At 43.1% G+C, this 27845-nt stretch overlaps 1 protein-coding gene across 5 annotated transcripts in view; it reads left to right on the top strand.

Annotated features, from left to right (window-relative positions):
- The window catches only part of pax7a (paired box 7a), a 44195-nt gene extending 16584 nt beyond the window's left edge, over nt 1-27611 (top strand). For 2 of the 5 annotated variants that reach the window (XM_046076205.1, XM_046076204.1), the window contains exons 5-9: nt 6081-6280; nt 13661-13826; nt 14262-14455; nt 25725-25974; nt 27160-27611. In XM_046076205.1, the coding sequence (XP_045932161.1) occupies nt 6081-6280; nt 13661-13826; nt 14262-14455; nt 25725-25974; nt 27160-27275 (926 nt within the window). In that variant the 3' untranslated portion in view covers nt 27276-27611. Of the gene's footprint in view, nt 1-6080; nt 6281-13660; nt 13832-14261; nt 14456-25724; nt 25975-26548; nt 26555-27159 lie in introns of all 5 variants that reach the window. The other 3 variants (XM_046076208.1, XM_046076207.1, XM_046076206.1) reach the window with 3 other exon arrangements.
- The last annotated feature ends 234 nt before the right edge of the window (nt 27612-27845 follow it).

Raw genomic sequence — 27845 nt, 5'->3', positions numbered from 1 at the left:
CGCCGCGCCTTCATCCATATGACAAGAGCCATAAAAGAGCATCGCTCTCGCTGCTTCTCCCTCTCTGTCTCCTCTGCTTTCTCTCCAACCCCCCCCCCACCCCACTTTCTCCCCACCTCAAACAGAGAAAGGGGGCTAATTGTTTGTTGTGAGAGCCAAAGATTATAGAGCCTCCCATCTTTCTTCCTCCCTTTCCTTTTTCTCCTCATTTTCAAGCCCCCTACTCCTTTTCTAAAGAATTTGATTCTGTCCGAGAGACAAGGGAAGAAAAGTATTGGAATTTCCCTGAGGAATGTTGATGTAAAGCGGTTGTGTAAGCAGAAGATAGGCATCCTTTTCTATTTTCATCAGGTAGTTGTTTAGCCTTTTTTAACAACTACTTAAAAAGTAAACCCAAAACATGTGTAATGCTGCAAAAGGTGTCTGCACATTTTAGAGCTCCCATTCACTACTACCTTTCTCACTTATCCAGTCTTACCACTTGAAATAGATTTTGGGACATTTGCCCTTGACCCTCAGCCACCTGCCATAAACTGGTAATTGACATGATAGGCATGAGACAAAGCTGAATCCAATGACATCTGTCCATAAAGGTGAGCTGAGAATGATTTTATTTTAGATAGGCTGCGGAGTTTTAATATCCTTATGTATAGTTACACATCTCATCCAGATTCAATTTCAGCTAAATGTCAAATTACGGCCCAGAGAAGGTCACTGAAAACCAGAGGAAATTGATGTTTGACATGTTACCAAACCAAGTAAACAGTTAACTTGATTTTGCCACATATGCAGTCATTTTAAAAATTGTTTGGTATGTTTATCTTAATATTTAAATCTAGTATATAAAAATAAAAGAGAATTTGTCTTTAAACCACTCTGGTTATCTCTGTCGTCTATCTTGTATTCACATAAGGTTCCTATCTCAGATACATCCTTCAGTAAATGCCTTGAATAACATGCTTCCTTTAACTTGGCAACCCCTTTGGGATGAACAGGCAAGTGCATTAAACAGAGATGCTGCACCATTCTCAGAGAAATGCAAATTGGGAAGTTGTTAGTTATTTGATGTTGCTGCACGATTCCCCCCCAACCCCCCGCCCCCGAAACATCCCTCCACTCCAGTGTTGGTGGTTGAATCATATGCAGTCCTGGGGACAGGCAGGGCTGTTTATATGCAGGCCTGGAGCCGCAAAGACAGCACAGAGACAGATGCATGTCAGAGATAGCAGATCCCATCTCAGGCAGATGCCTCTTATCACAGGCCTGTTTGCATAATTAGGCCTTTTGATATTCACCCCCTCTGACTGACAAAAAGTATAATTGCAGTATCAACTACGACAAAAGGTAGGCACAAAATAAACAAGTCAACATAAATAGGGAGAAAAGATGCGGTGTTATTTTTGTCCTGTGGGAAAAAAAGAGGGAGGAAAAAACACCATTTTAAACTAAATCTGCTGTCAGTCACAGTCAACTGGTGTGACTCGGTGCTCAGAGGCTGGTCCTGTGAATGCCTGCAAAACACAGAGCGTGAGGCCTGATTGTAATTATGCTGGAACTAATATGCTTTTCAAAATGAGCCATTATGAGCTAATGCTGCACTGCCAAAGCCCTGTCTGTTTTTGTCCCTCTGTCTTGAATAGTTTGCAAAGGTATGGCTGATATTGAGGCCATGGGTTATGATATCAGAGACAGGCTGACTAGGATGAGCGCTACTTAACTTCAGGCTAATACTCCTCACAGGTGAGTTAGTGATGAGGGATAAAAACACCTGACACCCACACCAGTGCAAAGGAATGTTCCCGAACATAGTTATGACATTTTATTTTCACAAAGAAAGAGTAATTTCTTTTTATTTCACTGTTTACTTTTGCCCAAAAAAAGTCACTATTGCTGCCGTGTTTAATTTTATTATTTTGTTTTCATGGTGGATTTTGCGGTTTTTAACTTCTGTTATTGGTACACCTCTGGGTCAATGTACAGATATTTAAAAGATTTGATCTTAAAGATAGATTAACCCCGCTTAAGACCTTCATTGCTGTTTTTTCATTCAGAACTGCCTTCAAATATGAGATGCTCGTATTTTACCAACATTTTTCAACAACCTGGTTGACATGAAGTTTATTGCCGTTGTTATGTATCATAAATCTGTAACCTTACAGATCACCCGGTTAATTGCCAGTATTGAGTGGACAGCTGTCTGTTTAATCAGCATTACCTCAGCGTCTCGGGGGTAAAGGTGGAGGACTGGAGGAGTCCGAGAGGTTGGAGGGAGAAGAAGAGAAGGAGGGCCGGAGGAGTGTTGGGGGGGGGGGGGGGGGGGGGGGGGGGTGTTCAATATAAGGATGGGAGGGGTTTTGAGGAAACAGGGTGATGATGAGAATCCCATCTGCCTGCAGTCTGAGTCTGTCTGCAGGGTCAGCAGAGGACCATCAGGGGAGAGAGCAGGCTTTAAACCTCATTGTGACCTCCTTAAAACTATTAACTTGCAGCACAAGCCCTCCAAGAGCAAGAACTCTGTTTTATTTAAAAGGTCTGGTCAGAATTAAAGTATCATTAAAGCAAAGTCACACCAGGGGGAAAGAATTTGGTGGTTCTCCACATCTTTAGGGATTATTTTTGGTGTGGAATTAAACACATTCATTAAAACAGGGTTAACCAATCACTGTAAATGTACTAATTGTTAGAGGTTACCCACTGTGCAACCATAGTTCAGTAGGGTTAGTTCAGTTGAAACCATAGTTCAGTAAGAGCAGAGTTTTCCAGCACGAACCAAACTACAACATACTGAAAACAGTCAGTACAGAGGAGCTGCTCATGACTGGAAAACATTTGAAACTTATTATGAATGAAGTTATTCCTGTTAGCACAAAACAATTAAGTAGGTTAAAAACTTATTTAGCTTTCTGTACCAACTACAAAACAATATACTAGAATGATTAGTACATAGTTTATACTGTATACAATTACTACATAATATGGATTTGGGACAACTATTATCTTTGTTGGCAGAGATTAACCAATTGCAACTTCTAAGTCGTAATTACAACAGGGGAAACTAATATTTTTCAGAAATCTCCAATATATTGGGGCTAAATAATACATAAGCGCCTGAATACCAAACAAAAATGGACATCTCACTTAAACTCATATTAAATAAATATAGGGTTATGTTGTCAATGCACAGTATTTTTTACCCTCACATAACCAACTCTGTAATCATACAACTGTCATGAGTTGTCTGATGACATTAATGCAAGTTAACATGGGAAACTTCCCCATCTCTATCATGAGACATGAACAACACATTAACATCAGCATTTGCCCTCCCAAAGGGTCACATTTTTTATTTGTTGTCAATTATATGTAAAACAGTTATAATGTAGGTGAGTGACTGATCTCCTTCATTTAAATCTTTAAACAATTTCCTGTATTGAAACCCTCTATTTCATAAGTCGTGACATTCATTACAATTTAGGTTAAGGCAGCTTTGACTCAGAGAATACGCACTGCTATTCTTAATCCTAATCAAGCACTTACCCTGACAAAGCAATGTGTAAACCTGATTAATTCCTATTTATAATGGGCACAGTTTTAAATCAATATCGGGGGAAAAACCTCAGAGGGCCCCTGGAGGAGAGTGCACTGCAGTAATCATGCCCACTGGATGGCACATAATTAGATTCTAATTGGACGATAAGTAATGAGACAAGGCATGAGTGGTTTATCAATATCCCATGGACCTGTGAATGGAATTACGGCAGTGGTATTATTCACAGGTCTAATCAGAATGTACCTTTTAGTGCCGAGCAGACCATTAAGGAATTGACTTCGATAGCCCTGCAGGGATTTTGTTCGCTGAGACTATGATTGTTTACAATGGAACACATGTGAGAGGAAAAGAGACACAACATTTTGATTTTAAAAGTGCTTTTATCTAGAAAACAGACTAAAAGTTGTTAATTTTTTATCTTCATACCTGCTTTTGGGTACTATGGATTCAGGCCAGTTTCTAAGTCACCTGCTCTTTGGACTTGTAAAACTACTATATGTTAACAAGAAATCAGTCTGACATCAATATGGTGAGCAGCCATGTGTTAATTTACTTTCTACACGCCAAATGTAGTCGGCATATAGATGAGGTTTATGTCCAACCCCAATCTCAGTTGGCCCCATGCAGCGTGTGCCATTTTCCATTTTCCCTTACTCATTACAGGCTGGGCTGTTGACCTTGTGCTTCTGGTTCATGTACAAGAGCAGATGTGTTGGCTCTGCAGGGCTTAATGAAGAGCAGCAGTACAAGCTATTGTCTGCTGAGGTTTATCACTCAGTAGCCTGATAGCATGCTAAATGTGACACAGATTGCCACATCGGTTTACTTGCAAAATAAAGTCTGTGAAAGAACCACAAACAAAGGGGAGGAAAAGAAAAATAATTTGAGGAAGACTTTAGTTTCTTTCTCACAGCCCCTTGAGTATATGTCTACCCTGGCCTCCATGTCTCCCTGTAGGACACAGGGGTGACTTTGGAAAGTGATCTTGCAGACTGCTGGGCTGGTCTCAAGTGTCGTCATGGCAAGTTACCGGGCAAATGGATATACGCATCCTCATGAAAACCAACAAAGGGATATGTGGTGTATGTACATATTCAACTTTGTATGTTCAAGGGTGTTCTGCGGCGGAGTGAGCCTGTGCTTCAAGAATCAATCTTTATTAAAAAGGATAAGACTGAAGAATTGATTTAATGAATGCGGCCTCATGTCCTGTGGCCACATGTAATCCACAGAGAATCATTGAGCATGAGCTCAGGGGGACAAAAAATGTTCGTAGAAGACTCATAGAGTGGCCTGTAATGATAGTCTCCATATAATCCCATAATTCCTTGTTTAATTAAACTCTGGAGCTGGCCTTGAGACTCCGCCAGCTCTGTTGCTCTTTTGTTCTCACAGTTGTTATTTGGAGGCTACATTTGAGTATTCTCTTGTCCACTTATGTTGAAAGATTTGTCTGGAGTGAGCTATAAACAGAGATCACGGCTGTAATACAATGAATTAGACGGTAGGAACTCACTCAGGCGCGACGTTCAGGTGAGCATTATAGTTTTCATTTGAGCTGAATAGTGAAGGGCCACTGTCAGAAGCAGAAATCTCTTCATACACCCTCTTCTACAATATCTCCCTTTATTTTTCCTCTCCCACACTTTCTGGACTGAGCATGATGCAATCCAACTAGGCCTGGAGCAATACTGGCACATCACGCCGCCTTGTCAATGTCTCAATGAGGAAATTATGAAAATATGAATTTTATGACATGAAATGAAAAGGGCCATGTAGTTTGAATAGACATGCAGAGGAGGTGAAAATGATGCAATTTTCTAAATTCAGTTATAATGGTAATGTGCAATGGTAATGCGTATTTGCTGTCAAAAATTTCCCTGTCGGCCTGGATTGTACAGCTTTGTGCTGTATCTATATTCCTCGAGCAAAAATTCAGCTTAGTTGAATGCCTAAAAAGTAATGTAAAATATGTTCTAATTCATTTAATGACAGCAGATGGAAACACATGGGACTGAATGGTTTTGGTGTGATATTGTGTTCTATTTTATACACTTTGGCTGTGCTGTGTATGAGCAGTGTGCCCTGGGCCAATGAGAGAGAAAAGCAGGGTGAGGAGCAGCAAGGTGGCCTGTGCAGATTAACCCCTCTACCCACCAACACCCCCACTCCCCCTCAGCCCTTTGCCTTCACAGCCTCTGGGGCCCCTCACAGAGGCGGGATTGTGTATCAGGGCCTCTTCTATATTAAATAAATATCCACAGATTAAGATAATATTCTCCCAGTTGTATGTTAAGAGAGGAGAGGCTGTGATTTGAATCCTCTGTGTTGCCAGTCCCGCTCTCTTGAGCAACAAAAGAGGCTCCAAAATGCAGATAATGCTGTTAGTGCATCATCTTGATCAGTTTCATCTCACATTTGATGGTATTTTCCACAAACATCCCTCTGTTCCTTCACACCAAAGGCTCCTTAACTTGCTTTCATTCCATGATCACACAGATGGCCCTCTGTCTTTTTCTTTTCACCTCAGGTAACCGCACGGATGATGGTTCAGATGTAGATTCGGAGCCTGACTTGCCCCTAAAGAGGAAGCAGAGACGCAGTCGCACCACCTTCACCGCTGAGCAGCTGGAGGAGCTGGAGAAGGCTTTTGAAAGGACACATTACCCAGACATCTACACCAGAGAGGAGCTGGCTCAGAGGACAAAACTCACAGAGGCGAGAGTACAGGTTAGACATACCAGTGACAGTACCTGTGAGATCAAGCATTGTGCTGTAGTATGCCGTCATGTCGGTTCACCCAAATTATTCAAACATATACATGGTGCTACTTAGGAAGTTTTAAACATGTGTAAATCAACTTAAGCCATGTTAACTGTAAAAACTCCACCTGCCAACATCAACGTGCTGAAGTAGCTCAGTGCTGAGAATCATTAGACTCCCACTGTGTTTCACCTTGTGCAGGCCTCACAGGGATCTGTGCTGCCTGAACAGCAAATACCGTTATTCACTACACACACACACAAAAAAAACCCGTCACACTTGACTGCGCTCACTCTTGAAGCCTCTCTCTCTAAAGCCCTAATAATATTGCCCTTATTTTACCTCCAGCAATTATTTACTCATCTGTCAGAAGGATGTCACCTTTTTTACCGTACATGCGCTGTGCATGTAAAGGAGTTTGCTACTTACCATTGCCTTCATGTTTGAGCTGTTTGACAGAGACGCTCCCCATCCTCAAACCCAAGAACATGTCTGACAGCCTGTGTGCCCCGTGCTTCTATGTTAGATTGAAGGAAGATATGTACACTAGAGTTATAGCAGCAGCTGTTCTTCCAAAGACGGAGAGAGGGAGAAAAAAAGAGGAGAGGAGAGAAAGGGAATGCATTCCTGATGGATTTCTCATTTCGGCCTTTGGCCAGGATCTCATCCCATCACTTTCATGCTCACCGCTGCTTGTAAAACCCTCCACATATCACACAGGGTTCCTCATCCTCTCTAGGGACCCTATGCCCCGACAACAACATTAATCAATCAGCCGCTAGTAAAAAAAAAAAGGAGGTCTGGGGCACCCCTCTCTTCTTACCACAGTCGTTCACACTCCCTCTGAACCCCCCAAACTCCTCACCGCATGCTAACTGTTCATCACACTACAAACATGCAGTTGGGGTAACTAATTCCACACATGTCTTTGTCCATCTTGAAACCCCCCCAACACGCAAAGATGTCCTGTATGTCTGAATGTTGAATAAGCTATAGATGAGGAGTTTTTTTCAGAGTATAAAAGGTAAATGTGGACAAGAGGTGGAATAACTGAAAGTTTCACCAACAACTTTTCTTGAAAATCTACTCTATAATATTTTGATAATAAATATCTATAAAGTAAGTTCAATTTTGCATTTTGCAGATTGAGTTCAAACAATCCTAATATGATTTAATATAGCCACATAATTGTGCAAACCATATTTTTTGCTTAATTTTTAAAGCTCATAGTAAATGTACAATCTGGACAAATGCATCAGTCTAGTGCAATTCAAAGTCATCGTGGAGGACAGTAACATGTCAGGTTTGAGAAGAAAATCCATTCTTTTAATAGAACCTGTTTATTTTTGGATTCTGATTAAAAAAATTTAAATATGAAAGCGAGAGAAGAAAGAAACGGAGTGCCTGCCTTGTCTTTGCTGTTAGATAATAAACCTAAATGATGTCATGTGAAAACCTGAGGAATTTGAGTCATGGCTATAATTTGTTAATGCTGTTTTCCTTGTAATCTAATTCTGAAATGCTTTTAAAGTCTCAAAAGGTCAAGTAAAACTTAATTTTCTGAGAAGGTTATGAAGAAAGGGGCTCTTCTAGCCAAAATAAATAGTGCCTAAAGTTGCGCTGCAGTTTAGTGAGCGTGTAAAGATATATTTTCTATAGCCATAACTTCTTTCTGAGTGTGATAGTTTTGTCATAGCATTTCCTAGAATGCATCTCAAAGGAATCATTGTTTTTCAAGTTCTTTAACAGGTTACTGTCAATGGCAAATCACAGTGGCTACTGGAAATACCACACAAATATCAACATTTCACACTTATAATGAAGAATTAGATAATAAAGATGAACTAAATCTGGAAGAAATTTATTTAAATGTGAATATGATGGTGTGTATGCATATGGGTGTTGTTTGTATCATAGCTCTCTGAAAATGTCCACCAGCTGGGCTTTCACATAGGTGCCCAAAAGGCCCATCACAGGGCAGGAGAGAGGAGACCCTTTGGCCTTAGAGCAAAGCTTCTCCAACACAGCTGGTGTGACGTATCTTCCAGATGTCGTTCACAGACTAGCCGGTGTTTAAGGCTGAGAAAGAAACTATAGGCAGGGACTGTTGGTGCTCCCACAGACTCATATTTTAACTTGAATTTGTGTCCGCGGTCATGGTTCATTGTTATCCATTTGTCATTAAACATGGCGATAATGTGGAGAGCAAGCTTTTCCGGTTGGATGCAGAGGTAAACTGTACAAACATGGCTGCACTGGCACCCAACCGCCACAGCCCAAAGCTGTGTTGTAAATTAAACTGCTAGATTCTTGTGGAAGCGATGAGTGTTTGGCTTAGCACTGACTCACAACCTAAACTCATAAACAGAGCTGAATTCCCTTGTGTCTGCTCTCGCCTGCCATTTTAAGACCCTTTCACCATCCATCTTTATCAGCTCTGCTGCCCCTTTCAGCAGAGCTACCAGCGCTCCTTCACAACCATGAGCCCTGCAATGGTTTTATCACCCCAACTGACAAATTGTGGGATATGATCCGTATCTCTCAGCAATTAGTTCCAGGCTGTCTCAGTGGGAGGGGATACTGCCAAGAGTACCTTCAGTGTGTACTCTGCTGATGCAGTGTGCACTGCCACTTTCCATCTGATAACCCCTCAGTTTTAACAGGAGCAGGCAGCAAAGTCGTTCCATGAGCTATTAGAGAAGAGAGCATCATTTGTGTCCGGAGGACCAGGTGGGGGTAGCACTTAGGGGAGGGGGTGCAGGCAATAGGCTGCGGGCCGCTGTAAATCAGCGCTCACAGATGAAGCAAATTACATTCTCCTCTATTTGGTCTGAAGTTTTTAAGAGAGTGACTCCTGAGTCTCGGCTGAGCCTCATCATCTCAGCATGCCGCCTCCGGCTCACTTTACCAAATCTGTCACATAGATCCTCTTTCATTACCAATAAACATTCTGCATGTAGCTATTATACTTAGTGGAATCTAATAAGGTATAAGCATTGCTTTTTACGAAGCGTGATAATCAATTTGGTGAAAAGTTTCTCTCTTTATCTGTGGCTTGTGCCCGCCTGTTGATGCATGGAATGAGCACAGGAAAAAGACGTGTACAGACACTGTGCACTGATCTTCACAGCTTTATGTGGCTGGCCAATGCAGACAAATTCAAATGCTGTTGCTTTTAAACGAGTTTTCAACATAGCAAGTGAAAATATAATCCATAGGGAGGTATCAAGAGGTACTACACAGTTTCCTGATTGTTATAATATCAGTCGAGTACCAGCGGCAAGAGAGAAAATCACAATGGAGCTGAGTGGTGACAACCAAACCCAACAGGCAACTGTATTCCCGCCAGTATGGGTTTATGTTTCATAAAGGAATAAATAGGATTTGTGTAGATTGTAGGGGAGAAATTGTTGCAATGCATCAGTGTGAATGTTCTAACAGTTTCTTATTATTAGAATTTAAATGACTTTGGTACAGTGCTTCTGTACTCCTGATACTTATCAAGCTAATCCCACTCTCCTCTCAAATTCACACTCCTAGCTACTTTAATTAGCATAGTGCCAGTCTGGAAGGCAAGCAGGGAGGGAATCAGAGAGAGTGGGGGGAAAGAAAAGGGGAAGGAGAGAGGAGGAGGAGGTGTGAGGGAGGGGGGCATTGCGTGGTATGAGTGTGAAGAGGATTTGTATGTTGAGGCTGGTTGCATCACCCCTCTGTGTTTTTGTGGATATGAAGTCAGCAGCACATTTTGTTTTGTCATTATCTCGGCTCTTGGTATTCATCTTCCGAATGTTGCAAATTGGCTCCTGAAAGGCGTCACATATTCAGTGCTCGTCTTTGACAAAATAATTCATGGAGGATTGTCTGAACGGGGGAATTCTGAAATATGAGCGATCCTATTTAAAAGAGACAACAGAGAGAGGTTTTTACTGCAGTGCAGTGTCACACGTTCACAATGTTTGGAGTGTGTATTATCACTGATCAGCGATAAGAAAATGCAAAATGCCACTTGATCGCTAGGAATCAATTTTGTTGGCTTAGAGTGAATGGAAGATTAAAGGCAATGAAGCGATGCAAGCCACCAAACATGAATAAAACTGTGAATGTCGTGGCTGCTCCCGATTGTATGTTTGTTATCCGATCACAAGTTTGAGGTTTGCTACTAGACACCCTTTTGTTTGTGCTCTACAACAACCTTTACCCTCCTGTGTCCTCTTCCAAGCCTTTTTCTTTTGTTTCACAAGCAGGGCTAAGTTTCACTTCTATAAGTTGGGTTACTGCTCTTCCATCCTCACTGCCCCCCGAAACTTTTTCCATAACCATTCAGAGATGCAGTGCAAACGTATCCAAGTGCACCGGATCCATAGAAACCTTTTAGTCCGTGAAAACGAAACAGAAGTGAGCCACATGAATTCGGTGGCACACTTGTAGGTAGATAGGGGAGACATGGAGGAGCGCTGCAGCTCTCTGTGCTGCAGAGAATTAAACCGGATTGGGGAGAGCAGAGGAGAATCTGTGGTCCAAGGTGACTTTGTGATCAAGTTCCAGAGCGCAGCCTCAAATCCTCAGCTTCAGGCTGTGTGTTAGCCTGTGTGAGAGCGAATGTGTGTACATATGAGAGTGTTTTTGTAATGTATGCATGCATGTGATAGTGTATGGGCACTTTTGCGCATGTGCATCGCCACTTGTGTACATGTTTATCCCAGTCTCTGCTGAGAGAGCCTGACGATTGTTGGAGAAAGTCAGTGGCGCATGCTCCTCTATTGTCCCATACACTGAAGTGGATGCACTCCACCTGGCTTTTGTGCACACTAACTCAATAGAGCTGCAGCGTGCTTGGCAATTTAGGTACATTTGTGTTATAAAACTGAAGCAAGCCTGTGTCAAAGCCTGAGAACGCTGTGATCTTCCAATAGATTATGAGTATAGGCTTCATGTGAGTTTTTCTGGCAGCTGAAGGGGTTGTAAACAGACAACCCTGTCCCCTAGAAATTATGTTTAAATGCTACGAATTTGCAACAGCAAATACATTACAGGCTGGATTACATATTTATGAATATAATAAGCAAACGCTGTTAATGAAAGTATCTGCCAAGACGCTAAGTGGTGATACTGAAGGTATCAGTCAAATGTTTACTGACAACTTGTTTCATGTATCTTCCCTAGAGTATCTTCTTGTAGCAACTAAAGCATGGTTATACAGTTAAATGGTTACATTTAGCCAGTCACAGGTCTTAGTCAGGGTGTTCCATGTTTGCTTTATTAACAAAAACTACAATTTTTGTGTAGTAGAAAAACTATATAGTGGTATATAAATGTAATATCAATGAGACAGGGTAAAAGAAGTGACCCATTCCTGTAATAACAGGTCTCATACAAGTCATTTTAAAATCAAATTTCAATTTCATAAAGGTGTAAACACAGAACAAACTCTGTATTTATGGTGAATTTTATAAGCAAACTGGTGAAAGTCTAGGATTTCTTCACAATTAATCTAAAAGTACCATGGGATCATATTTGTTTGAGAAATTATTTTTGCGAAGTCAATGTCTAATATTGTGAGGCAGCAGCTGTAAATAAATCTATACATGCATAGGAAACATTAGGAAAAGTTAGGAGTGCGAGATTGCAGAGAAGAGGAAGTGAAAATGCAATGATGAAAAAAAGAAAAATCTTCAATGCACAAAACGGACTTCGACGTTTAGGGGTTTTGTGTCTGCCATGATGGAACACCTCCTTCCTAAGCATTGATGACAACGGGGGAAGGAAGTTAAAGTGAACATAAAAGAGGGGTGGGGTGAGTGGATGAGGTCGGAGGTGAAGTGGCACTGCGGGGTGGGGTGATGGGGAGTGTGTGGAAGAAGGGGGTGTGCCCCTCGTGCCCCCTCCCCTGGCCCAGGCAGCTGTTTGTCTGGCCCAGTAGGAGCTTAGTTCAGACCTTGGACCACGCTCCACTACATCCCAATAGCAGATATTTCACTGGAGCCTCTCACCACATTTGTTTTGGAATAGCTGATTGAGGGATTCAAACTGGGTCTTTAGAAGTGATCGGGCTTAAGATAAAGATTTCGTGTTGGTTTTCCAGTTGCATAATTAAGGTTTGCCTGACACATTTATCGCCTGTTGCACCAGTTTTCTTTCTAGAAAGAGCTAAGACTAAACTAAGCGAAAGGCAAAGAAATCACCTGGTCTTTGCAGAGGCAGGGACTGTGTGAGAAAAGAACCAAATTCAAATTAAGATCTCCGTTGGGCTGAGATCCCTTGTAGGCCTATACGAGTTTATATGTATGTTTGTGTGTACAAAAAGGAGGCAGCCCCCGAAAAGCAGTGAGTATGTCGCTGTGTAAGTCCCCTTGAAAGTGTCCCTCTTTAAGACCTGTTTAAAAGGGACGCCCCCTCTTTGTGTCCACTGTTCTCCATGGCGTATGGAGGGGCTTTTGTCCCCCTCTTTCATGTGCCCTCACAATAGCCCGGGCCGTTTGAAACACAACAGTAGATGAACTGCGCTGACAGTGTATTAAACTCTGATGAATTGCCTGTGCGAGGCATAGATCAATGTCCTTCAACCCTTAGCACACAGTGAAGCCCGGGCCTTGTCTTGGTTAAATGGAACAGGTTGCTGGCTCTTTTCAGAAGGGCCTGATTATATTCATGTTTTGTTGAAGCAGAAGCCTTTTTAAAATGTGTAAATCTTTGCGGTTCAAAAGAGTCCTATTTTTTCCCCTTTCATTCAGGGAATTTGGTGCTGCTCATTTTGTGAGCATTTTGCAACTTTTCATCCTTAGAACTCTGCGTCTTGACGCCAAAGTCAAAACACTTTCTTTCTCTTCAAACTGATGTTTGATGATGTAACCTTTAAAAACAACCACATTAAAACAACACAGTAGTAATATACCAGTTAATGTGTCTCTGCAAAATTGATAGCCTCTTTCAAAGCATCTAATAGCTTCTCAGACATACTTGAGGCGTGTGATGTGGAGGCTAGCGGCCTACGTCTGACCTTTAAATGACTTCTTCCCTCTGAAGGGGGCTTAGGGCAGCCTGTTTACACAGATCACAGCTTCAGACCCTTAAGAACAACAGGGACAACCACTGAGCCTCTATGGCAGCTCCCACAGGGACAGCCAACTCTCAGCCACCACCAGCACCACCACTCACACTAACTGGCAGATTAATCACAGGTGCTAGGAGCCGGCAGACTCTGCTGAGAGTCTACTGCTGTCAAATGCTTACAGCACAAACATAAATAGAGTTTATATGAATGAAAAATAAACCAATTTGTAACCTGTGGGAGTGCAACATTTAAAGGTGAAAATGAGTAAAAACATTTGTGTGTATTTCTCTTTTCAGGTGTGGTTTAGCAACAGGCGAGCTAGGTGGCGTAAACAGGCTGGGGCCAATCAGCTAGCGGCCTTCAACCACCTGCTTCCTGGAGGATTCCCACCCACAGGGATGCCAACTTTACCCACATACCAGCTACCAGATTCCAGCTATCCCAGCACCACGCTATCGCAGGGTAAGGCCGACACTTCTGCACGAGCTCTCACAAAACATTTCCATCCGAAATGTACTGTATGCTCTGTATTCTAGAGTTTAATCTAATTTTGGTAAAGATTACATTAGTCCTGTTTATTTGTGGTATGCACACATTTTTTATGTTCTTTTTAATAAATGATATACGACCCATGTGCAGCATATAAGAACCATGCAGCAAGTAGTTATGTTTACAATCACATCTTTGTCACAGTGGAACAGAAACAAGCTTTCACTTCTTTTTTTGTGTTTCATTTTTTTGTGGTAAAGAATTAGCAAGAAGCCCACTTAATATATGACTTATGACACACTTAGGCTGTTTGAGGATTCTTGTTAAGCTTCATTACAGAATTTTAAGTATTTTTACCCCCTCGATTCTCTCTTACCTGTGCACTGTTTGTGTTGTTCTTTGTGTCAGAGGGCAGCACATTGCACAGACCCCAACCTCTGCCTCCATCCTCCATGCACCAGGGAGGGCTGAGTGCTGACAGCAGTTCTGCTTATGGTCTCTCATCCAATCGCCACAGCTTCTCCAGCTACTCCGATACTTTCATGAGCCCCTCGGCATCCAGCAACCACATGAACTCTGTCGGCAACGGGCTGTCCCCACAGGTCAGTCCAGCAGGTTTAACCTCAATACATCTGCAAGTGTATATGATGTTCCCACATATAGGTAGTTTTCACACTCTTCTGGCTACCACCTCCCCTCCTCCTCCTCTCACTGCTCAGAACATGTAATTGTATTTGACTGAAATTAAAATTCAGAAACAGCATGTTCAGCAAAATAACTGCCAGTGTGGGCTTTTATATTCGCCTTCCAAAGCCCTGGATTTATTTTAGTTACTCTAAATTGCTACATTCGTAAAACAATTGGATTAACATCAACAAATTAAAATTCATCTTGATAGTACCGCAAGTGCTCAAGCTGCTCCAAACAGCGGTTTCGACTTTCCTGGGACATCTAAATCCTGTGCAGCGCAGTGAGAACACATGCAGATGAAATAATTAGCTAAAGCTTATAAATGTAGACCCATAATCTCCTTCACATAATTGTCTGCAGCTGGAAGACTCCAGCACTATGTATGATTTTGCTCATCTCTTTACTGCATGATTTCCAGGCAGCTCAATGTACAGAGTGACAGAGGCGATGTGCTGTCTATATGTGAGGTTTTCTAGTCGGTTTATCCTGCTGGCTACTTCACATGCTCTTGTGCACTCCTGTCATGATAAAGGACAATATTACCCAGGCTACATAGGATTAAGGGTTTCCGAAATGCAGTTTAAATCTATAGAAGCCCTAAAATATCTTCTCTAACCATTCTCCTCTTTGCCATCTTAATGTTTGATACTATATGTGGGGGTTTCTTTGCTTTCTCTTCTGGCAAGCGCTGGATTTCACATGTTAACCTCTTTGGACACCTCCATTAATGAGCGTTTAAATGCGACTCTATGGTAAGGGTTGAGCTTTAAGTAGCACAGAATGAAAAATGATTTGTATTGATGCAAATCGTGTGTACGGAGTGAATTATACACAATTACCCATCAATACTGGCCAGTCTTGCCCACCCTCACCAACAAGATGTGGTTAACAGGCAGAAAATAAGATTGAAATGGTGTGTAAAGAGTTGAAAATGAATTTCAATGCTGCATTTGTCCACAATTACCCCGTCGTTCACACGTGTTTTATTGGGAGTTTTTTTTTTTTTCTTCAAATATTTCTCAAAGCAGATTGGAAACATTCTTGGTATTACCCTCTTTCTTCAGAGAAGAAAGAATTAAGGATTTTGTGACAAAAAAGAGATTTTCTCTCCTGCTGGAGCGACGGAGGATAACATGGAGGCTCACAGCGTGTTTGATTGTTAATCGTGGCACAGGGGCTTTAACTGCTAATGCTCTCACTGCAAACCTGCAGAAAAACACCAGGAACATGGAGTCGTTTTTTTTTTTCATTAATGGCTCTCTCTAATACTGGCATGGGGTACACTGTCGCTTTCTCTGCCTCTCTTCACAGGCATTCAAGAATGTGTTGGGATATTAAACATTTCCTGTCATAGTGAGGATTAGGACAGGAGCCTTTGGGCAACTATACAGCATGGATTTTCACTATTCAATTACTCTATCAAGTGGGTTTGATTAAAGAATTTTTTTTTTTTTACAAAACCGACCTGAAATTAATTTTGTTTGTTCTTTCATTAATACATTTTTTTTTAACTTAAACTGTGAATTTTAGTGTTTTCATTTTTTAAGAGGGACAGAAGCATGTGGATGTTTTGATGTGTCACACCATGTTTGCACTGCACAGAATTGAAATGTGTTGAATGCATGCAGAATGCTGTGTGGCATTCCTATCAGTTTCTCAGCATGGAGATGAATGTTCCCACTGACAGCAGAATCAGAGTTCACTCTGCGGTGCAGCGTCCTGCTGGGCTGGGCAGCCCCCATCTCTCTCTCTCTCTCTTTCTCTCTCTCTCTCTCTCTGCACAAACATGCTGCTATCCACATTAAACCTACAACACAGAAAACTCACACAACAAAAACTAAGTTTACCTTGTCAAAGTCAGACCTTGTTTTGTCTTTGCATTTAGACAAATTTCACTGAGTTTCAGATTTGGAAATTTATTTCCACACATTCGACAACTCGCAGTTTATTTTTCATGATTTACAGCATGGTTTTGCTCTCCTGTTTTCCATTCCCTGTAATGGAAAAAAAGCCAACACAAAGAGACTCTCTATCGAGATGGAAATGAGAATTTGATATTGTAAGTTACAGACAGCATCTGTTTGCAGGAGATATGCTTGTGCATTGGTATGTGCAAGCTATTTCTTCAAGTGTCTGGCATGATGGCCTAGCTGTTGCTGTAAAGATTGACAAAAATTCTCTGATTCCCAGTAAATGGGCTGCGGTGGCGAGGTGCCAAGTCTGTAATGGAATCCTGCAGCGTTCAGCAGTCCCGACAGGAGCTCTGGTCCATCCCAATCCCATAACCTATCCCGACAGCACACATTTTCCCATTACAGGCGGTGGAAAAGCCATCCAGACTCAAACTGGTTGCTGTCATTGTGGGATATACAACGTGTTTGGCTGGTTGAGGGAGGCAGTAATATTAGGGGGGGTGAGAGTGAAGCTGTGCATGGATGGGCAAAGGTATGAAACCAGAAGTGTGTTTTGTTGTTGGTCTTGTTTCATTTAGGGGCACAGCAGGTGTTGGAAAAAAGGGCACAGAGGACAGGCATTCCAGTCTTTTTCTATCTTTTCCTGAAGATTTAAGTGTATGTCTGCTTTTTCATTATGACATTTTTCATTTTTAAATTTTCATTTGAAATAGGCCCTTGACTTGAAACTGAAACAATGCTTCAATTTAGAATTTTGCGTTCTCTTAATAGAAAACAAAAAAGCAATATTTGGCTATGCTTTCACAACCAACACACAATCTCTCAAGAATATTGTATAAACCTGGTAATAGGAAACTCTAAAGAGCCTTTGAGATGCTTTTCAAATGATTCTTTGAAACGTTGTTCATGGACATTGCATTTGTGAGGAGACATTTGGGCTGAATTCCTCATTATTGCATGACAGGGACACCTGCTGGGAGAGGAAAGAAAACAAGTGAACTGACTGGAGAGCTGAATCCACGCAAGAGGAGCTCAGTGGCAGAGCTAGTGTTACACTCCTCTGAGAAATATCTAGAAATAATGACATCAGGGAATTAGTGGGGGGGGGGGGGGGGGGGGGGGGGGGGGGTCATTTCTCTTGCAGAGTAAAAGTGCGAAATGCACTGTCAAATGCTTTGCTGTGATGTTGTATGGTGTTCACAGGTTATTCAGCATGATAGGGAGAGTGGGAAGTCAAAGGTATGGTGGACAGAGATTTTATTTCTGTTTTGATGAGGGAAGTTCGCAAAGTTTTGTTAGGAACTTTTTTTCTGTATTGCAGTTTTATAAAAGTGTTGTGTGTTTTGGAATGACAAGGATGTGTGTATGTGTGTGTGTGTATCTGAGGAGGGCCTTTGGGCTGTATGAGTGGGCCGGGCCTCCACACACACACACATACACTAACACACACACGTACACGGGATCAGAGGCAGAGCGGCTCTCACCCCTGCCTCCCTTTGATCTGTGTCCCCAGGCCTGCCTGCCCGCGCGGCGCTGCACCGTACCACGCACGCTGACACCATGCTCACCAGCGACTCCCCACAACTGTCTGAGAGAGATAAGCCAGGGGAGACTCCAAACTGTGCTGCTGCTCTTCCATTAGCTAGCGCAGACGCTTCTTTTAAAAACGGGATGAATTATTTTTAAGAAGCAAGCTCTGCCGTTGCCAAAAAAAAAAAAAAAATAGAGAGGGGAAAATGTTCGGAACAATCTGGAGCTCTGGCTTCATTCCGCCTCCCTCCCTGACTTCTAACAAGACATTCTGCACCTGAATACCAATGAGAGGGGGAGACTCATGTAGTCCCCCACATTATTAAAACTTGGGCATTAAGCCTCTCACCGGGCACTGTGTCAGCTGGCAGGCTCCACTGACAACAAATCAAAGGGGATGAGCACATAGCCTGCATTCATAGCTCAGCCACTCGCAGCGCAAGAGGGGGAATACATACTGGTTAATTAGAACTCCCATTAAAACAAATACTGTTTCAATTTGGCAAGTATAAAAAAAGATGTAAGAGGCTTTCAGAAAAAAGAAACCTGCTGTTGGCAGCTGCCAAGAATATCCTAGGACTGTAAATCATATCCACTGGCTATACTGTTTCTGCACAGATTATTAGTGTTTGCTGTTATTTTACAACACTTTCGAACTCTGAGGAAAGATTGTGTGTCCGTGACACAAGAAATGCACCTCTGCACACCCCGCGGTCGCCGCCCTCGTGTCGAGTTAACCTTCGTGTTCTGTCAGACGATGTATCTTGCTTTGTTTCTGCAGCTTGCAGATTCATATCGGCATGGGCTGTAGCTTTAATGAAGTATGACATAACTACTAGTTTTATGACACTGAACAGAACCAAAGAGTGCCACTGAAACAGCACATCACAGTTATGGCTGCAGCTGTTCATGTGGACCTCATTGAAACAGCTGAAACAGCCGACTAGCTGAGCCATTTGTTGCTCACTCCATCTTTTAGGGCTCCCGAGCACCCAAGTGAAGCCATTTTCTTTTTCATTCCAAAATATTTTTGGTCAGAGCTTTATGTATTCATAATCTATTTTTTAACCTACCAACCTTCCTTCCCTCCATTTGGCTTTTTGTCATCCCATGATGCCTTGCCAATAGTTCTTTGCTCTCTCTCGCTCTCTCGCTCTCTCCCCACCTTCCTCTCTTGCTCCAACTCTCTCCCCTGGAGAGGCAGCTCTTCTCCCTACGCCCAGATGAAAGGCTATGGCGGACAATAAAAATGCTATTTAAATGCAAGGGTGTTTGTGTGCGGGTGAGAGATATTTCCTGCTGAAAGTGAGCTGCTGCATCCTGATAAATAGTAAATATAAGGGAATGTGATTTACATTTATCTTGCAGAGGCAGCCAATATGAATTTCAGTAAATCCTAGAAGATGGGGATTTAAGGAGGAAAATGACTGAGACTGATTCACATGCTGTGTGTCCCACGCAGTTGAAATGCCTATAAGGTGGAGAGTGCTACTGCCTTTATTAAAGTGTAGGCATAGACATCGATCCTATCTAAAATACCTATTACACACAGACACACACTGTGTCACATGCTCATCTGAGGAGATTTCCAGCCTCATACACACACAATTTGAAGGTGACCTGTATTGAAGTAATAATAAATACTACTACTACTATTAATAATAATAATAATAATAATAATAATTATAATGATTTAATACAGTCTGTAATTGCAGGGCGCAGGGCAGGTGAAGTGTCTGTGGGGCATAAGCTGGTCTTTGGGGTCAAGGGTCAGGGTGCAGGGGGTTATGGGACGGCTGGAGGAAGAAGGAGGGCCTTTTGCTGTGAACCTGTCCTGCTAGTCGGAGGTCTCGGGATGTTGTCTGGCTGCATGTGGTTCCTTTTAGTTCCAGATGCCACTCTGACAGGTGCATAGCTGTGATTAATACTCTCTCTGACTTTTTCTCTTACCCACGTTTTCTCCCTCTTTCCCACTTTCCCCCTGTCTCTTTCTGCATGTTCCTCAGTGGTTTCTTGGTCCCTGCATCACTGTGGACTCGTGCTTGTGGCCCCTTTCCAAAGTTGATCTAACAGTCCCAGTTTTCTTAGCCTTTGTTAAAATAAAAAAAGAAGGTTAGAAATATGAGTATCTTTTGCCAGCATGCTTCATTGCACGTGTCTCTTTCTCTCTCCTCCTGTCTTCCTCCTGACAGTAAGATGAGAATATGGGAGGTGGTCGGGTCCTCAGCTGGTTGTCTCATGCAGCAGCTCTCCCCTCTCAGTCTCCAGCTGAGAGCTATTTCACTATTTATTTACATGTAATTATGGCTATGAGGTGCAGATATTAACACTGTCAAGAACAATTTGACCTGACATTTTTCACTAGACCTGGCCCCTGCTGTTTTTAGCAAACAACCCCTCGCCTCCCCTCCTCCTCCTCCTCTTCTTCTTTCTCCCCCTCTTTTTCTCCTTCACTCCCTCCATCCGCGCCGCTTTCCTTCTGGGAAAGCTCCCTCACACACACGCGGACCCTGCCTCGCTGAAACCACTCTCCTGAAATCAGAAAATCTGCCGTTTAATTTAGAAGAAGCGTTGGAGCAAGGTGCGGAGAGTTGAAGTCTGTGTGTGTGTGTGTGTGTGTGTGTGTGTGTGTGTGTGTGTGTGTGCTTTGAAGGGGCCTCTCTTGTTCCCAGTGGCTGAATCCATCCCATAGTTACTCAAGCATATCACTAGCAGAGAATGGAGGATTGCTCCCCACACGTTCTCCAATTGCAGTCCAATAGCCGGCATATTAACCTCTGGTTAGTGCGGGGCCAAGTTTATAGCTTATACTGTGGGATGTTAAGGAGGGAGGGGGACCTTCCTCCAGCTTGAGCAGCTGTGCTTTCTTGAACATTAAAGCTAGCATGAGGTAAAGTGGGCTAGAGAGGCTTTGGTTTAATGTGAATTTGCAGGAGAAGAGGTATGGACAACCAAAAAATAAATATGAATTCTATTCATATTCTATTCCATTTGCGTTTGTTTTAGCCTCCTTTGTATGCATGACCAGCTTCATGGAGCGCAAGGAGAAGAGACATAGGCACAGGGTGGCTAACATGTTGTGAGGAGTGACAGCTTGTTCCAGTGGCCGCTAATCGTCCTCATCTGTGCCTGCCTTGTCAATGCCCAGATTCTGTCAGTGCCAATCAGCCAATTAATTGAACACAATTAGCACCCCATCCCAGCCCCCCATATGCAGCAAATTCTTCAAAGGCCCATTTCTCTCCCTCCAACCTCCCCTCCTCCCATTCTACCTCTCATTCCACTCCTGTCTCTTCATCCCAAGGCACTGGTGGAAGACACTTTTCAGTTTTTATTAATGTGCCGCGGCCAATTAACGCAGTGGCATGCAGGCCAGGGCCCGTCATCTGCTGCCTGCCACCATCCCTGCTGTCTGCTACGGCCCCACGCCACCCCGCGCGCCACCTCCACCGTGACCAAAACGCTTTAATTCAATTTATGCAATCACTGTTATTTTTAAATAGTCATTTTGTCTGCTCAGATGAGGGGCCTTACTGCCCGCTGGGCCGGCCCTCTCATGTGAGGGATGGGGGAAGGGTGTAACATTGTGGGAGCAGGAGTCAACTCACTTGGGGGGGGGGGGTCCCCTGATATTTTCATTTGTTATTTACTGCCTTCGTGTTTTTTTTTTAGTTTCAGGTTATTAGGTATTTGATTCAGATTTTTTAAATGAGGATTTGAGGCAATAAAAATTAAGGTTTAATTTAGCAAAGTGTTTAGTGTTTATATTTAATATTTTGGCTTTTCTCAAAGTCAGACACTTTCCAGAAACTGGAGCTGTGTGACTCCTGGGTCACAGACTTATTCACCCACTATTCTCTTCCTGTAATCACACCCTCAGGACTGGCCTTCAAATATTGATCTGAAATTCAGTGTCGTCACTGTGGATCTTTAATCATTCTCTGCTGAAGCGAGTATCAGCCAGGCAGATCTGCTAAGGTGCAAGATGCTATTCTGCACCACTCAGATAACTTACAGACATTTGGAGTGCTCATTTTTCCCTGTCTGCCCCAGTGACCTCTGCCTAACTTAAAGGTACATCTTGGGGGCATTTTGATTTGGGCAGAACAGGGAGCTATCGGTGACAGAGGAACTAATCCAGTCTTGCGCAGATTAAGAGTATTTGTGGAGTGGGGTGTGTTGGCGCTGGCGCCGGGAATGGAACAGAAGGGGCTCCTATCAGCTCTCCAGGCAGGCTAGCCCTCAGGCCAGCGCAGTCCTACAGGAGTCTTTGTACTTCCCAAAGCCTCCACTTTCCTCTCACTCACTCTATATCACTTTCTCTTCTCTCTTGTGCCCCCCTCGCCTTCTTTCTAAAGGCTATCATATTTTCACTGCTCCGTTTCCTCTCTTTACATTTGTGAATTTGTGTTGTTTTAGTCCAATGCAAGAGTTCATGTGGCCACTTATTACTATCAGGTACTTAACAGATGCAATATCGTTTTTGTGAGATTTGCCACGTGTTTGAGGCACATTAAGGCCATATTGCTAATTATAAAAATGCTGCATATTTCAATAGTACACACAAAAATAGATTATAAAAGTGCTATAACACCAACAAGTTTATATAAAAAAAGTAGTATTGCAGTACATTTGCAGTTGCATTTGACTTTTCCCCCCTTCGTTTTATTTTTATTTATTTTTTCCCTCACTCACAGTGTTTTCTCTCAGCTCTGTGTCTGTCACATTGCTTTATTCTGGAAACAAATCCAACAAAGAACCTCTCGTCAAACACTCAGTCAAACAAAAAAAAATGTAATTTGGCTGTTGAAGAAATTAGGGAGGTATGAAAGGGCCTCTTTTTGTGTCACAAGTGCGCTATTTATTTATCTGAAAGGATGCACATTGTATCAATTTACACTCCCCCATTCACTTCGCCACAGGCTTGAGGGCTCAGAAGTTGAGAGAATTAATTACTTTTTTATTATTATTTATAAAGTAATCTATCTGTAGAGAGGGAGCTGAAAAAGGAGAAGGAGCGGGTGAGGGGAGGGGGGTGAGAGAGGCAGGGAACGCCCTGGAGCATTGTCCTTTAAACTAGGTCCTGGCTCACATTATCTCCCAAACCAGCACTCACACAACGTCAAACAACAAACGAACTCTGGGCTGCTGAGGACGCTTGTATGCAAGGAAAGAGAAGAACGTGGGGGGAGAGGAGAGGGAGGGAGGAAGGAAGGGATGGAGAGAAGCAGGGAGGAAATCTTCTCTGCAAGAGTGTACGTTTGAGAAAATAATGTGGTTGTTAAGATCTTTTTCTCAGCTCTTAAATTTTACACTAATTCCAACTCCATACTTCTTGCACCTGTGTGTATACTGAGATGTGTAATTTAAAACTTGAGTAACATCATGCTGCACCAGACCCCATCCAGTGAAACTCCATCAAATATTTCATCGACAATAAGCTTGTCAATCCAATACTGCGTTCCAGTTATGTCTATCAAGCTGTGTGCATGTTATATATATACATACAAATCTAACAAAAATCTTTCGTCTCTAAGAATAAATTCACTGGCAAAGAGTTTGAGGAGAATAGTGCTGCCAGCAGGAATACTACACTTTGTGCCAGAATTGAATGTCTATAAAGTTTTGTTTTACATAGCATGCAGCGACAGAAATATGTGAAGGTATCCAGCTGCAAATGGTTTTTACGAGAAGTATCACTTAACCCCTTGAATATGAAGAGAGAACTTTATGGAGAAATCAAAGTTACACAGCCAAGCAATTAAAACTGATCCGTGAATAACATAAAATACTGTAGATGTGGTTGCTGAGAGCCTGAAGTGACTCCGACATAGTCCAGCCTGACACCTCTATCTGTGCTTTCATCAGATTGGGGGGTCAATGGTGAAACAGCATAGATCTTTTTTTACGGTGTTGCAAACACAAATCTAACTGATACACAGCTAATGAGAAGAACTTACCTTCTCCCATCTAGCAAAACTCATATCAGTAAGACAGAATCCCTTTTTTGGGAAGGACATCTGAAAGATAGCGACACCATCACAGATGACAACACTTGTTAGACTCTAAAGTGGCGGACCCATCCTAATTCGCTAAAATAGCACAACTGCTACAATGTCAATGATAAGAAGTAATTTTCTTTTGAAGAACTTTTATGAGCATGAATAATATTCAGCCCAATTGTTGGGTATTCTATTTCATAAGGGAGCGATGTAATCAAGCTTCAATTAACCAATGACTAAAATGGACTCATGCCCTCCAGCTGTCTCTCTCAGGACACTTAACAAGCTCTCCCCCTTCACTTTCAGCCACCACAAACCATCAGGATGTATCTTCCTCTCATCCTCCTCATGGTCTGCAGCTCGGCTCCATATGGGAGGGAGCATCACATGTGTCCAGCATGAAGAGGGCCATGAATCTCCCTCTTATAGATACATGTCACATGCTTTGTCCGCAGATGTGGAGGGGATAGGGTGGGGGTTTCCATACTGATAGGATTAACATGTGGAAATGACTAACCAGCCTTTATGTTTCTGGTGTGCTCCAAGTGCTTTATATTTCCTGGGAGGCCATTTCTAAAGATATGATTAATTGGCAGAATATGGTTGATTTTCCCTCTGTGGGATATTCCTGGCTTAGTGCATCATTTGTGGACTGTTTGGCTTGCCCGAGCATTGCCTCTGTGTTTACAGGGTATGTGTGTGTGCGTATCCATTTATGTGTGCATGCACATGCAAACATGTCTGCGTGTGCATCACTCCTGTGTAACCACCTCCATGATGGGCTAATTGGTTTAGCAGCCAAGGGGCCAAAGGCCAGTGCAGCATAGCAAAACTCAACATGAACCTGATGTTGAAGTAAAGGCTTCCATGCTATAGGAGGGAAGCATGTGTGGGACAATTCCCTTTTAACCACCCCCTCATACACACACACACACACACACACACACACACTCCACTTTTCTTTTTCACTCAAAGCACAAGAAAACAAAATTCTTCACAGAGATCTAGGCTGCTGTGCGTCAGACTGTAGTAGCACTAGAGGTAATCTCTTCCATTTTAATATATTTTGAGACCTTCTTCTGACGAATGTCACATGATATTACATTAATCTAGAATACTGAATTGGAAGCTTTTGTGCACTATGAATAATATACACACTGTGATATGCAGAAGAGCTTCAACCTGCAGTATCAGCGGGCCCCTCAGTAAGGTTTGTGGAGCCTACTTTGTGTGGGGATCTGAGGGGATCATTTACCAGTTCCAACTCCATTACTATTCATGAGATGGGTAGGCTAGGGGCGAGGGATTAGGGACTCCCTTGGTGCTTGTTGTGCTGTAGGCTCGGGCTCAGGCCTCAGGCCTCAGGCTCCGGTACAGGGGCTGTCTGGCACTGATGGTGGGTCTATTATCACCCTGGGACCCTTCTGTCCCACAGAAGAACACTTACTGGCAGCACCAGCTAATGGAAACAGTCTCTCTTTTTCCCTTTCTCTTTTTCTTAACCTCATCACTCTCCTTGTATCCTTCCCCCTGCTCCTTAAAAAAAAAAGATGGGGAAGTTTTTCCCTTTCCCTATTTCAAAGTTGAAATGGTGCATTTCTATTGGTATCTTTACCGTGAAGTGCTGGGATGGCTCTATATTTGCAGGAAAAAAAGTACTTTCCCTCAACTCTGTCAGTGCTTTGATCCTCAATTTTCCAAATTTCTAACATCCTCCGTTTCCCCTTGCCCCCCAGGTGATGAGTATCCTGAGCAACCCCAGCGCTGTACCCTCCCAGCCCCAGCACGACTTTTCCATTTCCCCCCTGCACAGCAGCCTGGAGAGCTCCAACCCCATCTCAGCCAGCTGCAGCCAGCGCTCTGACACCATCAAGAGTGTGGACAGCCTGGCTTCCTCCCAGTCATACTGCCCCCCCACCTACAGTGCTACCAGCTACAGCGTGGACCCCGTCACTGCAGGCTACCAATATAGCCAGTACGGTCAGAGTGAGTAAACCATTTGTAACATTTGTAAATGTATTTACTGTATGTTTGTGTTTAGCTTGAGTTGCTGTGCGTCTTTTCTTTGTCCAAACAAGAGCAGATCATTGTTTTATATCCTCCCCTTAAGTTGATTAGGTTTAAAAAGCATATGAGGTGATGCTGAACTCCCAGGCAAGAGAGCCTCCTGACCTTTGCACCCTGGTTGGTGGAGGCAGACACGTGCTCTTGATAAAGACCCCCCTCGTCCCACCACCACCACCACTATCCTCGTGGAGAGCTGCCTTAGTCACACCCCACTCCACTTGGATGGGAAAGAGGAGAGGGCCACTTCAAAGAACGGCACACCCTCAGGGGCCACAGTGTCCTCTTGCCCACCTCACTCTCTCTCCCTCTTTCTCTGTTCTCCATAACACACATATACACACACACACCCTCAGGGCAGGAAAGAGTTTGCTTTATTAGATTAGCATAATTGACTGATGCTGTCACAGCCATTCATAAGAGGTAAAATGAAGCACACTTCCCCAACAAGCTAGACAGCGCCAGCTAGGCAACCTTTGTTTGTATTTATTTGCAGCTTCTGGTAGTGATCTGGCGTGTTGTGCATCTGCTGGTTGTCTTTTTTCTTTTTCTTTTTTTAAATGTGTTTGTGTTGTGGTGCGTGAATGCACGTGAGCGCATGCCAATCTGTCACGTTTTGTGTGTGCGTACCAGTGTTTTGTCAGCAGCAAGAAACTGATGGCAGTGAGGATGTGAGCTGATGTGAGGTTAATTAAGATGGTGATTGAGCACAGTAGATGGGTAATGAATGGAGGAGAGAGGAGAGAGCTGCTGTCTGAGGAGGAAAATGATCGGCCATGTGGAGTGTGGAGGGCATGAAATCAGAGATGCCAAGTGTAATGAAGACTGGCACAAAGAACACACGCAGCGACCCGTCTGAGTGACAGCATGGAGACTTTACCAGGATGCACATGCTCTGTGCCAGCGGCATGCCAACCTTAGACAAGGGACAGGGGAGGGGTTTTTATCTTTCACTCTCTCTGTGTGAATTGTTTTTCATTTGACTCACTCGCTTCTGCCACAACTTATTTCAGCCTTAATCAGAGGAATGAAATGAGAGTGAATAGGACATATGTCTCAGGAATCTACCACCTGTCTGACATGTGTTTTTTTCCCCTGTCTTTGTAGCTGCCGTTGACTACCTGGCTAAGAACGTGAGCTTGTCCACCCAGAGGAGGATGAAACTTGGAGACCACTCGGCCGTGCTGGGACTGCTGCAGGTGGAGACGGGACAGGCCTACTAAAGCCCTCGGGACACCACCCTGCACCACTCTCCTCTGCCCTCTGCCACCCTCTTCCATGCTCCATCAAGTCTGGACTCCAACTCCAGCTCGCCTCTCTGCTGCTCGCTCTGCAGCCCGGCCATGACATCAGCGCACACAGACACGCAGCTTCGCTGTGTACTATAGAGAGTGACGCTTGCAGGTGCGACAAGGCACTTCGGGGAATGGAACTAAACTTTTCACGCCATTGTCAACCACCAGGCGGCTCTGCAACCTCTCTTTCTCAAATTTTGGGCGTCTCTGCCTGCTCCTTGTACTCCTAAATCACCTCCAAACCCTGTTTTGTTTTGCTCAGAAGGCCAGACAGGACCCCAGAACACCTGAAGATGGTCGGCCGCCTTGGCCCAGGTTTATCTTTGTCATGGCTGCAGTCCAGCACACATTTAGAGCCATCAACAACATGTACTTTGACCTTGCTGTTCATAGTAGTTAACAAAGCCAATATCATTTGAATGACTCTTATTCTTGTTCCTTTTTGATATTGTTAAGCTTATTGTTGCTGTTATATGATTATGGTTAATGTGATTTATG

This window comes from Micropterus dolomieu, linkage group LG18 (genome assembly GCF_021292245.1).
Source record: "Micropterus dolomieu isolate WLL.071019.BEF.003 ecotype Adirondacks linkage group LG18, ASM2129224v1, whole genome shotgun sequence".
Classification (NCBI taxonomy): Eukaryota; Metazoa; Chordata; class Actinopteri; order Centrarchiformes; family Centrarchidae; genus Micropterus; species Micropterus dolomieu.
This window is presented reverse-complemented; position numbering and strand designations above follow the sequence as displayed.